Consider the following 13,199-nt stretch of genomic DNA (forward strand, 5'->3'; position numbering starts at 1 on the left):
TGGGCAGAGAAGCAGAAGAGAGAGGGAGAGAAAGAGAGGAAAGGATGGGCTGACATTTTTACTAGAAAGGGCAGAAAGAAGAGGCCACGGGCCAAGGTAAAGAGGCCACACTCCCCCGTGCAGCACTGTAGGTGTGTGTTTGAGTGACCTGCCGTGGCTTTTCAGTTTGACTTCTTCCCTTTCTACACCCGAGGATATTTGCTGTGCAGGAGACATTCAGAGGCCTGCTGAAAAAGGCAAATTGCATCCCTGTCTGTCTCTGTGCTCCCTGTGTGAACACAGTGGTCACCACACAGGGGAGCGTTCAGATTTCACACTGTCAAAAGCTCTCCTGTAAGCCTGGCACCATATTGTTGTTGGGTTTTTTCTCTTACAGCACATTTCTGTGGGTTGTCAGACACAATAATAGTCCAGGTAGCGCTCCCACTTTTTTGAGAGCTTAGCCTACTTCCTCTCTTTACTTCCAGCAGACGAGATCTTCTTGCTCTTCTCAATAACAGGCTGAGTTGGACAGGATCCGTGAATCACGGCACCTGCCTCCACAGCGCTGATGCTTTCGCTGCAAACAGCCGAACGTTTCCAGACAGTTTTTTTTTCGTGTCAGAGAGTCAAAAGTCTGCTTGAGCTGAGTCAGTTCGGCTGGAAGTGAATGCGTTTGTGCTCATGTGTGAGGTGTTTGTTGTTAGCTGGAGCCTGGACCAGCAGTTATTTTGGCTTTTCCTGTTTTTTTAAGCAGGTATTCATTGAAAAATGCAAACCGTGGTTTTTTTCACAACATTCCCCTTTTGTACATGTCATAAATGACAGCAACAAAGAACAAGGAAGTTTTTGTGACGAGAAGTGACAATCTGAATCTGCTGTGTAATCTTTATTTTGCAAAAAAATGTGACTGTACGCCATTTCTTGAGCTTTCTAAATGAGTTTGTGTGTGTGTATGTGTGTATCATATGTGCACCTGCATGTTTCCGTGCAGAGAAACCTTTGACATTGGTACCATTCATCTTTGATCTGAGGCAGAAGCATCACAGCTGTGATGGTTTGTTGGCTCAGAGGAGCTTTGATTGTCCTTCCTGTCTCTGTTCCTATTAATAGGCTTACAAAGCATGATGAATGAAAATACAAGGTAGAAAGAATACCGACAGATAGACCGGAGGAAGATATAACAATAAGGACTATATGAATATCATTAGTCTGTAACTGATGAAACAAAGATGGGTAGAATAAAAATGTGAGCGTTTGGTTGCTAAAGTGCACCTCATTATCACACGGTGAGGTGGTTTAGGTTTATCACTGATAACTGGGTTATTCTTATAAAAAGATACATTTTATTACTTTATGAACAATTGTCAGTTAAAAACTGGAAATTTATTTCCTCTTTAGATTAATGATAAAGAACCAGTTGGATGCAAACATTTTTATTTTTACATATTGGTACAGAAATCAGGGCCAGAGCCATACAGGCAGCGGTGACGTCCGTCTGAAGGCTGTTTTTGTACTAATAGGACTAGTCTGGCATCTACAAACCCCTAACAGTCAATCACACAAACAGACTTAAGTCGTGAGTTTTAACACAGTCTTTAAAGTATGGAACTAGTTTTTGGTGGTTTCCACAAGTCTAGATTTGATGAACTGAGTAGAAAAAAAAAATAGTGCCATCACTTCCACACCCCTCTCCCCTCACTCGCGTATCGCCCACAACCCGCCACTGTTTGTGAAGTGCTTTAACACCAGCAATTAGCAAATTAAAAACTATTATAGCACTGTCATATTGAACTACTGTGAAAGACAATACTTTGACACACTTTTGTAAACAGTTCATCTCTGTTTAGGGAAGGATGGGCTCAGTGAAGTGGGGTGGGCGTGTGTGTGTGTGGCGCAACGTCACGTCGCTTTCTTCTTGTTAAAACAACCCCCTTTTAGAGGAAAACGAACAGTGTAAAACTGCTTGAGTCAAAAGGAAAGCAATACGAGTGCTGTGCTTAAAATGTTGCAATTTGCCTGGCAGAGATAAGAAAAAAAACAGAATAAATACACGTTTGCTTCTCGAAACTGAGAGGGGCGATTAAAGGAGTGATTTGTCGTGCCACAGAGGATTCACAATATATTATGATACTTCTAATAGGGATCATAAGTATCAGATCATAGTACTGATCAATGCATTTGTCAGTGATCAGTACTGGAAAAGCTGGTCCCACTCTACTCCTGATCTTTGTTGTTGACCCATTGTTGACGGTTTTAAGGCAGCTGTTGTGACGTGACGTGTCGACATGTCTGCGGTAGGGAAGTATTTTAAAATAAAACAAGAGAGCGATCCAGTAACGAGCCACCTAACAGCAACGATCCACCAGACAGTAGCAATCAGCAAGCTGTCAGACAGCAGTGAGCGGTGGGACCTGTAACAGCGGCGAGCCGCCCAAACAGCAATGATCTGCCAGACGGCAGCGATCAGCAGGTTGCCAAACACCAGCGAGCAGTAGGACACCACAACAGCGAGCAGCTTAACAACAACTTTAATGTACTCATGGTATGTAATCTGCAAACCTGTGCTGTAAAAAAAAAAGTGAAATATTTGCATCAGATTGAGACTCGTTTTTTTTTTTATTACATGACTCAGATCAGTATTGGGGGCAAAACATTTTGATTGGTCATCCTTAATATCTATTAATGCACTGATCAGAAAACTCCTGGCACACACCCAGCTGTGCCTCTGATTGGCTCCTTGTGCCTAACTAATCATTGTTTCTCATGAGTCATGCATCAACTGATTGTCTGATCCAATCAGAAGCACCACAGAGCAGGTCATGGCTTCCTATTTTCAACCAAATTCCTGTGGGTAATATAGTTTATGAGATATAAGTTTATAAGGCAGAGCTTACAGTTGATGGAACTGAAACCTGAGTGCCGTTAGGTTTATGAGAAGTGGCGGTATGCTATAAAAAGTGTTGCCTAGGATGAAAATTTAGAAGCGGCAGTACTGCGTATGCTGAGTACCGGCCCGCTTTGAGCACTGGGTGTACTTCTGCACTGCAGTCCTGACTTTGTTGTAAATCAAAGCGAGACATCAGTTTCTGTTTCTCCTCGATGTGCGTAACAGTCTCAGCCTGGCCACCCCTGAAAAATATATTCTTACCTTCTGAATAATTAGGTGTTTCAGAAAGGCTTGTATCATTTTGCCTATAAAATGAATTTACAGTACAAGTGCAGTTCATTAACTGTCAGCATTTCTAGTGATCTTTTCACCTGGAGAACATCCCGGCCAACCATGTCTTTTTATTTCACAACATCTTTGGGAGTGTGTGTGTGTGTTTGTGTACAGCAAATTTTACAGTGAGGGTAATTATTGCATACTAGAGTCTGACAAAAAGGGAGCATTGCAGCCTTCTGTGAGTGCAAGTGTGTGTGTGTGTGTGTGTGTGTAAAAGAGGCTGATGTATTGACTCTTTGGTACTCAGTGGTTGCTGATGCAAATTAATCTGTTGACATGCGGTTTTTAACAAATAATTCAATTTGCTTTCATTTTCATTTCCAGCTATTCTTCTCCTTTATCTCCCTTTCCTTCTTGTTCCTCCCTTTTGTTTATCAAGTACACCGTGTCTCCCTGTTCTGCCTACATCTTTACTCTTCGTTTTTTAAATTTTTCTTTTATTTCTCTGTGTCCATCTCTGGTCTTTTCATCTGTTTCTATTCTCCCCCTTTCCTTGAGTTCACTGCTTACATGCTAACAGCAATCTAAAATAGTACAGCCTGGTGTTTTGTCATAGGTAAACCGTGAGCATTACTGTTTGTGAGGTCTTACTGTTACAAAGCAAATGCTATAAGTACTCTGGTTTGATTTGGTTTTAATTTGCGGCCATCATATTTGTTAAAGAAAAAACCTTTAGGTTTCACAAGTTAACAAAAAGTCAGATTGTTTTTAGAAATTTATTGTGTCACCATTAGATCTGTTTTTTTAAAAGTAAATGTAGTGAAATGTCTCGTGCAGTACAAAAACATAATTATGATCTAAAATATGTATTTGATTGCGTGTGTGCACGCTCACTCATGAAAAATCATGTCAAAGGGGAGAAATATTCTCACCTTCTTTTCAAAATGTTTAAAAAACTGAGATATACTGCTGATGTTTTAAAAAGGGCTACTTTTTATAACACTGAGTCTTAGTGCAAACTGTTTTCATGTGGTTTAATATGAGCAAGACACTGTAGTGCTGCTCCAACTATAAAGGATTTGGAGAATTGCACTGCTGCCTTGAAACTAAAATGCTGTGGAAATACTGCGGAAACCTTGAAGGAGAACACAGAATTTATGTGTAGCATTTTGCTTCAGCAAAAACAACATTTTGACATATTTGGACACATACTGATACTTGTATTCTCGTCTTTGTTGTTAGAAAACATCTGAATGACCAGTATGAAGCCTTCTTTAGTTAGATTCATTACTTCATTTTTCTTTCTTTTATTCTTCAATTAATTTTTATAAAACTTTATTCTCATGACTTTTACTCAGATTTTTTTTGCCCTTCACCTGTCTCCTAAGTCTCCTTTTCGTGCCGTTTTTGAGAAGTTTTTCTTGTTTCCGCCACTCTTTTTCCTTTTGCCTTTCATCCCCGCAGTTCCCTTGCCTTCTCGTTCGCTGCGCTACCATGACAAGAGATGCAGGGAGAAGCAGAAAAGAGTGCCGAGTTAAACAGAGACGCACAACTAGGCCAGCACAACCGCCTCCAGGGATGTGTGAATGTGTGTGTGTGTGTGTGTGTCCACGAGTGTTTAGGTTTGTTACACAGAAAGGCAGAAAATGGGGAAAGAGAGGGAAACAGACACTGAGAGTAAGGTCGGGAGATGCTGGTATTATTATACCAACTGTTCATGAATAAAACAAACAAAACAAAAGTTGTTGGAGGTAAAATTCAAAGTTCACGGCGTCATAGCGACATGCAAAAGAGCACAGACCTTCACTGTTGAAGAAGATGACATATCTTTCGCCCAAACGACCAGGAGAACTGCCAACTCCTTCAAAGGTCATGGTTAACTTAAAAAAAAGGTAGAAACATAAAGACTGCTGAAGTCCAAAAACAAAAATATGATATCTTCATCACCCTAACATGGAAAGATACTAAAAGACATTATTACTTGTAACAACAATAAAGTAATTTACATGACAGATAACTAATGCCTGCCAAAGAAGTGGTAATGGTTTTTATTTTAATAAAAATGAGGGAGGCATTATGGATTATTTTTATCTTAGTTTCCTGGAAGCTTAAATTAAGACTTCTCATGCAGTCATCCAAGACACGGTAATCCTAATGAACTTCCTGTGTTGTTTACACAGCTAAATCCAAGTGGATTTAATTAGGTGTTGCTCCAATTTTTGATGCCACCCATAGAATTAAATTCGTTTATATGAGCGTTGTTGCTCCCCTTAAATGAATGTAGCAACCCTGGAAAAGATTTCATGTTGTCGATGAGCCTGCAGGTTACAGAGACCTTTATATGTGCTTTATTTAGGGGTAACTGAAGATGTTGCACTTTTGCATTTTTGCGTTTTGCCTCCTCAGCTTTACCAGACTGGCTTGACACTTTACTGAGAGTTCAGTCATGGCTTCATGAACATAAAAAAAAGACAAAAATTATGTCACACAGGCAGGTTTCAACAGAGTCTGGTCTGTCACCATAAACCTCACTATAAGCTGAAATTCTATTATCAGGACAAACAATTAAAGACCAAAGCAGTTCTTGAAGGAATGTGTATCACCATCAACCTTTCAGGGCAGAGTTTTAAACTAAGATCATCTTATGCTGAGAGGGACGGAGTTATAGACATTTTTTAAAAATACTTTATGCTTCATCTCATACAATATCGAGAGATCTTGTGAGATGTGTTCTTAGAGTATGTGTTGAGGATGTCTGTCAGCTACTGCCATTAAATAACTATTAATCTGACTAGTTATAGATTGGTTACAGTCATTTTAGTGCCGGCTAAGGTAGACTCTAAAAATGATTCAGTGATTATTACTTTCTGAGAGTTTCGTTGAACTCCATCCAGTGGTTCATGAGATATTTTGCCAACATGGCAGACAAACGACACGGGCATTTACACATTACTGCCCGCCACTTAAGACAAAAGGGTTATTATGTAATAAACTTGGCTATTATCAAATTATATATGAGCTGATTTTATATGCATACTTCTTAATTGTGATTTGTTCTATTGCAAAAATATCAAATTTATTCTTCCATCAGATGTACACAATAAAAACACAAAGTCTAGAAATATGACAATTATCTAAAATCTATCAAAACCTACTACTAAAACACTGTTATGAGTCTTCCTTACATTCAGGCAACTATTTTCTAAGCTTTTAATTGTTTGCATTTATGGCTCAATGCTATTGTCAATAATAATAACTCTCTAAGTTGAATGCTTTGTCTCTTTGAAAGGGCTTAAATGTGTATTTTGCACCTAGTCTTTATTGAAGCAACATCTCCATATTTTAAAACTTCGAACTCAAATGAAGCACATGAATTTAGGCCCTATTCACCTCATCGTGCGCCGTTTAGTTCACGCACACGCGTGAGAGGCAGACAGGCAAAAGCGCTTTTGGTCCGACAGAGCTAATATATTTGCACAGGCGGCATTAGAGCTTGTTTTTCATTTTGTATTTGGCTCTCCCGATTTCGCAGTCTCCATGGAGACGGCTGTTAGTATGTCAGGCGTGTGGGCCCTCCCCGCTCGGCCAGACGCTACCTCCTGAAACAGCTGCTCACGCTGCCATTCGTCCAGGTCGGCATATGTTTCCCCCATGTACGCATTTGAAGAGCGTTCACGTGTCTCTCCGGTAAACTCCAACATGACTGTATTTGATTAGCTCTCATCCCCGTAAGTCACTCACAGGAAGTTGAGTTACGTAGGATGTCCCCTGCAGTTTGGAGGCTGGGAATATACTGTACGTTGCATGTCTTGTAATTCTGGGAAAAGACAAAAACCAGTAAGAGGCTGTATATGTTCCTCCCTTTGAATGATTGTCGAGAAACATTGTGCACACTTAGATGTGGACTATATGTATTATGCACACATAGGAGAGCCTTGCGCTATAAATAAAACAAGGCTGCAGTGTGCTGGCTCGTGGAATAATCTATCTGACACTATGGAGAAAGGAGGAGAGATGGGGGAAGAAGGAGATGGAGAGAGGCAGACAGGATTCAGAATGGGCGCTGATGGATTGACGAGGAAAAACAGAAACTAAAGAAAAGGAGAAATCGGGGCAAAGTCTGGGCCCAGGAAAGAGAAATCAATATGAGTGGCTTCTTCACGAGCTGTGGTAGTTAGCATCTTGTTCAAAAAAAACAAATGCTTTTCCTCAGTACCGACTTGTGTAGATGTCTCTGCTTCTTTCTTTATATATATATCTGTTAGAAATCAGAGGAAGTTTGTTTTATTTGCACTCTTCACACCTGTGCTAACTGGTTCCGAACGTATTTTTTCATCCAAGTGCTTGTGAGCAAAATGTCAAGCAGCAAATTAAACTGATATTTTCCAGATACGCTTGCCAAAAATACTCTGGCTGTTTGTGAATCTCCCTGCCTTGTTACTTCATCTTTTTTATGTGAATATTTGGATTGAACTGACATGGTTGTGAAAAGCATGTTTCCCTGCGACATTTTTTTTCTGGGAGAAATAGCTGACAGGATGCTGGGAAGAAACACCTCACCGAGACGAGCACTCGGGAACAAGTTCAGGCTGTTGACACAGTTAATAACGACCACAACACAGATGATGATGATAATGAATAAAGCACAACACTTACCAACAACATTGAGTGTGATGTGCTTTGACTAATTGGGTCTCTGTCTGTTTTGCGACTGTTCTTGTTTTCTTTATCTAATGTCTTGGATGTGGGAGACATTTGGGTCTTGCGATCTATAGTTCAACAAGTCATCGTTGCAAAACAGAAAACACACTATTTTTACAATTTAATATTTAAGAGTTTTCAATTGATTCTGAGTCCAATTAAAGCAACAATCTGGTGTTTGTGGAAGTGTATTCTGTCCTTTTGGATAAGTCTGTGTATAAGTGTGTTTCTGTGCACTCATTCATGTGTGCAGGCATGTATTATTGTGTACATCCTTTTAGTTTCATAGCAGTTTTTATTTAGAGATTAAATTGCATGTGCCCTCAGCAATTTATGTTTTTCTTTTGTATTTCCAAGCAATCAAGTCATTGGCCTTGTATGGTTTTCAAAAAGTCTGTTCAGTAACAAAAAGTCAAATAATCATTTTCGTTCCAGCCTCATGCTAAGGCATCTTTTTTACGTTGGCATTCATTGACACAAACTACCATGCCTCGCTCTTTGCAGTCTAAGCTAACTGGAAGCCGATAAGCAGTGGAAACTTGAAAGGTAAATCGTAAGCAGTAGCTGGGAATCTGCATTGGAGACTAAAATAAATAAAATAAAAAGTGAATTTGAACGAGAATGGGACCCAGAAAGACTCAAGCTTCAGAGGATCTTGATGACATTAAGAAATCCCTGGATTTTCTATCGGAGGAAGTGACAGCTATACGGCTGCATCAAAACAATATTTTGGACTTAGTGAAAGAAGTGAAGTCGTTGAGACTTCTTAATGAGGAAAAGGATAAACGAATCGCTGCATTGGAGAACCGAGTGGCCGATTTGGAGCAATACAGTAAGATAAATGATGTGATCATCACTGGACTTAGAGTTAAGCCCTGTTCGTATGCCAGCGCAGTGGCTGCACCTAGTACTGCTGGTGAACCATCGGTTGAAGTGCTTGACTCCACAGAGAAACAGGTGACTTGTTTCCTCCGGACCAAGGGGATAGAGGTGGACTGTGACACTGTGGAAGCATGTCACCCGCTACCGAGAAGAGGAAAAGATGATAAACCTGCCATCATCATGAGATTCACAAAGAGGAAATACAAGTTTGCTCTGTTAAAACAAGGCAGATTGCTAAAAGGATCTGATGTATTTATTAATGAGCACTTGACCAAGAAGAATGCTGACATCGCCAGAAAGGCTCGGTTTCTGAGAAAACAAGGAAAGATCCAATCAACATGGACAACAAATTGTAAAGTTTTCGTCAAACTTAATGGAACTCAAGAGGAGGCAAAAGTTCTGGTTGTTCGGGACATCGCTGACCTGGATAAGTACAACTGATTGCTTTACGTTATATCTGGGAGTTCAGGTGATGCACATGACACTCACTCATCATGTCTCAGTTAAACAACATGTTGTCCTTAACATCTATGGACACAACATTAACACCTCTAAATGAAGCTGATTACCCGGAGCTGAAAACTTTTGACTACACTGAATATAAGAGTCAGGACAAAGAAAAGGATTTGGACCCAGATAACAACTTTTTCTACAATATTGGGAATAACTGTTGCTACTACTCGACTCAACAATACAATATAACAGTTAATGCAGACAATAAATTCTCCATAATACATTTCAACAGCAGAAGCTTATATGCAAATTTTAAACACATCAAGGACTGTTTAAGTCAATTTAAACAACCTTTTAGTGTTATCACTATCTCTGAAACCTGGCTTACTTCTAACAAGGGAGCTGACTTTGAATTAGATGGTTATGAATTTACTTATATTAATAGAGAAGGAAAGATTGGTGGAGGAGTAGCTGTATATGTGGACAGCAGCTTTAGATATAAACTAATTGAAAACATGACTAATGTGGTTAAAGATCATTTTGAATGTTTAACTGTTGAAATATATATGGAAAAAAATAAAAATGTCATTGTTAGCTGTATATATAGGGCTCCTGGTTCTAACATGAACATCTTCACTGAATGGTTTGAGAAAACATATACAGCTATAACTTCAAATAACTACTTTATTTGTGGGGATTTTAATATTGATCTGCTGAATGTTAACAATCACAAATTGACTGAAGAGTTTATTAATACTACATGTAGTCTAAGCCTTTTCCCTCAAATTACGAGACCCAGTAGAATCACAGCCAATAGAGCTACTTTGGTAGATAATATATTTACAAATTTAATAGACAATACAATAAGTGGATTGTTAGTTCATGACATTAGTGATCATTTACCTGTTTTTGTTGTTTGTGATATCTGCCACATGAAAGTCAAGACTCAAAAAAACCGACTTGTTAAAAGATTAAGGACGGATAAATCGATAAATGCATTTAAAGATGAATTATCTAAACAAAACTGGGAGTCAGTATTAAAAGAAAATGATACGGATAAAGCATATGAAGATTTTCTGAATACTTTCAAATCATTATATGAGAAAAATTGTCCGATTGTAGAGTTCATCTCTGCAAATAAATACTCTGAAAATCCATGGATTACAAAGGGATTGCAAAATGCCTGTAAGAAAAAGAATAAGTTGTATAGAGACTTCTTAAGGCATAGATCAACTGGGGCAGAAAATAAATACAAGAAATATAAGAACAAATTGACTGCTGTTCTAAGAATAGCAAAGCAAGATTATTATAGTAAACAGTTGGATAAAAATAAAAAAAATATTAAAGGTATCTGGAATATTTTAAACAGTGTTATTAGAAAAAACTCCAAACAGGTTAGCTATCCACAACACTTTATAAACAATGGAGATAAATATTTAAATAACATGGAAGAGATAGTCCATAATTTTAATAAATACTTTGTAAGTGTGGGCCCTAAATTGGCCGAGGAAATCCCGCAACCCACAGGACATGAAATACTAAATGAGGTAATAGTTAGAAATCCAGATTCCATGTTTCTTATAGCAGTGGAGGAAAATGAGATCTTAGATATAGTAAATAAATGTGAAAATAAAAGGTCAATTGACTATGACGGCATCGACATGATAATAATTAAGAAGGTGATTGTGGAAATTATTAAACCATTAACATATATCTGTAACCTGTCAATTCAAACAGGAATATTTCCACAAAAAATGAAAATTGCGAAAGTCATCCCACTGCATAAGTCTGGAAATAGACATGATTTCACAAATTACAGGCCTGTTTCATTGCTTCCACAATTTTCCAAAATCATGGAAAAAATATTTGTTGTTAGATTAGAAAGATTTATTAGCAAACATCATCTATTGACTGAAAGTCAGTATGGATTTCGGCCACAAAGATCCACAGCGATGGCAGTTCTGCATTTAATAGAAGAAGTGACCAGTGCATTAGATAAAAAGAAACATGCTGTTGGGGTATTTATTGATTTAAAAAAAGCATTTGATACAATTGATCATGATATACTCCTCAGAAAACTTGAGCGTTATGGTCTAAGAGGAGTAGTATTACATTGGATGAAAAGTTATCTCAGCAATAGGCAACAATTTGTGCAGTTGGGTGCCTTCCAATCAACATGCTTGGACATTGTTTGCGGTGTTCCCCAGGGCTCAGTATTGGGGCCAAAATTGTTTATTTTGTATATAAATGATATATGTAAGGTCTCCCAGACACTTAACTTTGTCCTATTCGCTGACGATACAAACATCTTTGCTACGGGTGAAGATTTACGGAAGTTGTTCCTTGAAATGAATTGTGAGTTATGTAAACTGAAAGAGTGGTTCAATATTAATAAATTGTCGTTAAATTTAGAAAAAACAAAGTTTATGCTGTTTGGTAAATGTAAAGAGAAGAGTGATTTACAAATAAAAATTGATAATATGACAGTAGAGAGAGTGACTGAAATCCGGTTTTTGGGAGTATTGATTCAAAACAGGATCTGCTGGAAACCCCACATTAAATATGTCCAATCTAAAATTGTAAGAATTATTGCAGTACTTTCTAAGGCTAGACAATATTTAAACTCCTTTGCCCTACATATTATGTACTGCTCACTTATCCTACCATATCTAAGTTACTGTGTGGAAATTTGGGGCAACACTTACAGAACGTCACTCAAACCATTATGCACATTACAGAAAAGAGCCGTTCGTTTAATTCATAAGGCTGATTTTTATTGTCATACCCACAATCTATTCATAGATTCTTATCTACTGAAACTCACTGATTTGGTAGAGTTTCAAACTGCACAGATTATGTTTAAAGTCAGGAAAAAAAATTTGCCAGAAAATATTCAAAAATTATTTTCTGATAGAGTGGGGGGATATGACTATAGAGAAAACCTAAACTTTAGAACTTTGAAGGCTCGAACATCAATGAAATTAATGTGCATTTCTGGTGTTGGTGTGAAGATCTGGAATAAACTCTCTAAAGAGCTGAAGCAAAGTCCAAGCATGAGATATTTCAAGAAAGGTCTCAAAATAGCTATCATTCAAAGGTATAAGGAAGAACAACTGGGATAATTCTGGCTGAGAAGTAAAACTCTATGTATGATTTCACTAAGTGTATGCAGGTCGGTACAGATGTATATATGGGTGTATGTATGTAAATGTGTATTGGTGTATGTATATGTGAATATGTATATATCTAGGTGTACAAATGTGTCTGTGTGTATATGTAGTACTTTCATTTGGCTGAGGAAATATTACTATAATAATATTTTATTTTGTCAGCAAGGACATTGGAAATTTAGAATAATATGACAAATTCCAGCTGGAAAAGGGGTATGATTATATAAGTTATACTTCTTCATACTCCTTTTCAGACTCATAATCACCGATGTGAAGTGTCTTCAAGAAAGTTACAATGTACTATGTGTTTATATTACACTATCGGTGAAAGGTTTGTCTGAAATAAATTATTATCATCATCATCATCATCAAGTTGGTTTCTCGAAGCCATTTTAATCGCAGAACGAGCCGGTCTTACTCCATGTGATTGCTCTCCCTGTTAGGTGATGGAGCTGAAGGGGCAGATGATCCACGTGCCCGAGTCCTGCTCCTTGATGTTCCTGGGCTCTCCTCGGGTGGATAAGTTGGAGGAGCTGATGGGCAGGGGTCTCCATCTGTCGGACATCCCCATCCACGACGCCACGCGAGACGTTATTCTTGTAGGGGAGCAGGCCAAGGCCCAGGATGGCCTGAAAAAAAGAATGGACAAACTAAAGGTAACTTTAGGCAACTACATCCAAAGGTGACTGACCACGATTCAGAGTGTTTCCCTAATGTGCCGAACCCCTCAGTGATACATACATTGTAAATCCAATTCATCCGCTGTACTGTTGACTGTAAAAATCCATACTGGCTGGAAGAACGGGGCTCCTGGGAGTTGCTTTTTTAATTTGTTTTCAAAGCTCCCC

The 13,199-nt window shown here is 38.4% G+C and overlaps 1 protein-coding gene across 1 annotated transcript in view; it reads left to right on the forward strand.

Annotated features, from left to right (window-relative positions):
- gucy1a2 (guanylate cyclase 1, soluble, alpha 2) overlaps nucleotides 1-13,199 on the forward strand; it is a 45,716-nt gene that overhangs the window by 15,796 nt on the left and 16,721 nt on the right. Inside the window, exon 5 of the mRNA XM_017431014.3 lies at nucleotides 12,795-13,007. Coding sequence (XP_017286503.1) covers nucleotides 12,795-13,007 — 213 coding nt within the window. The remainder of the gene's footprint in view (nucleotides 1-12,794; nucleotides 13,008-13,199) is intronic.

This window comes from Kryptolebias marmoratus, linkage group LG2 (genome assembly GCF_001649575.2).
Source record: "Kryptolebias marmoratus isolate JLee-2015 linkage group LG2, ASM164957v2, whole genome shotgun sequence".
Taxonomy (NCBI): Eukaryota; Metazoa; Chordata; class Actinopteri; order Cyprinodontiformes; family Rivulidae; genus Kryptolebias; species Kryptolebias marmoratus.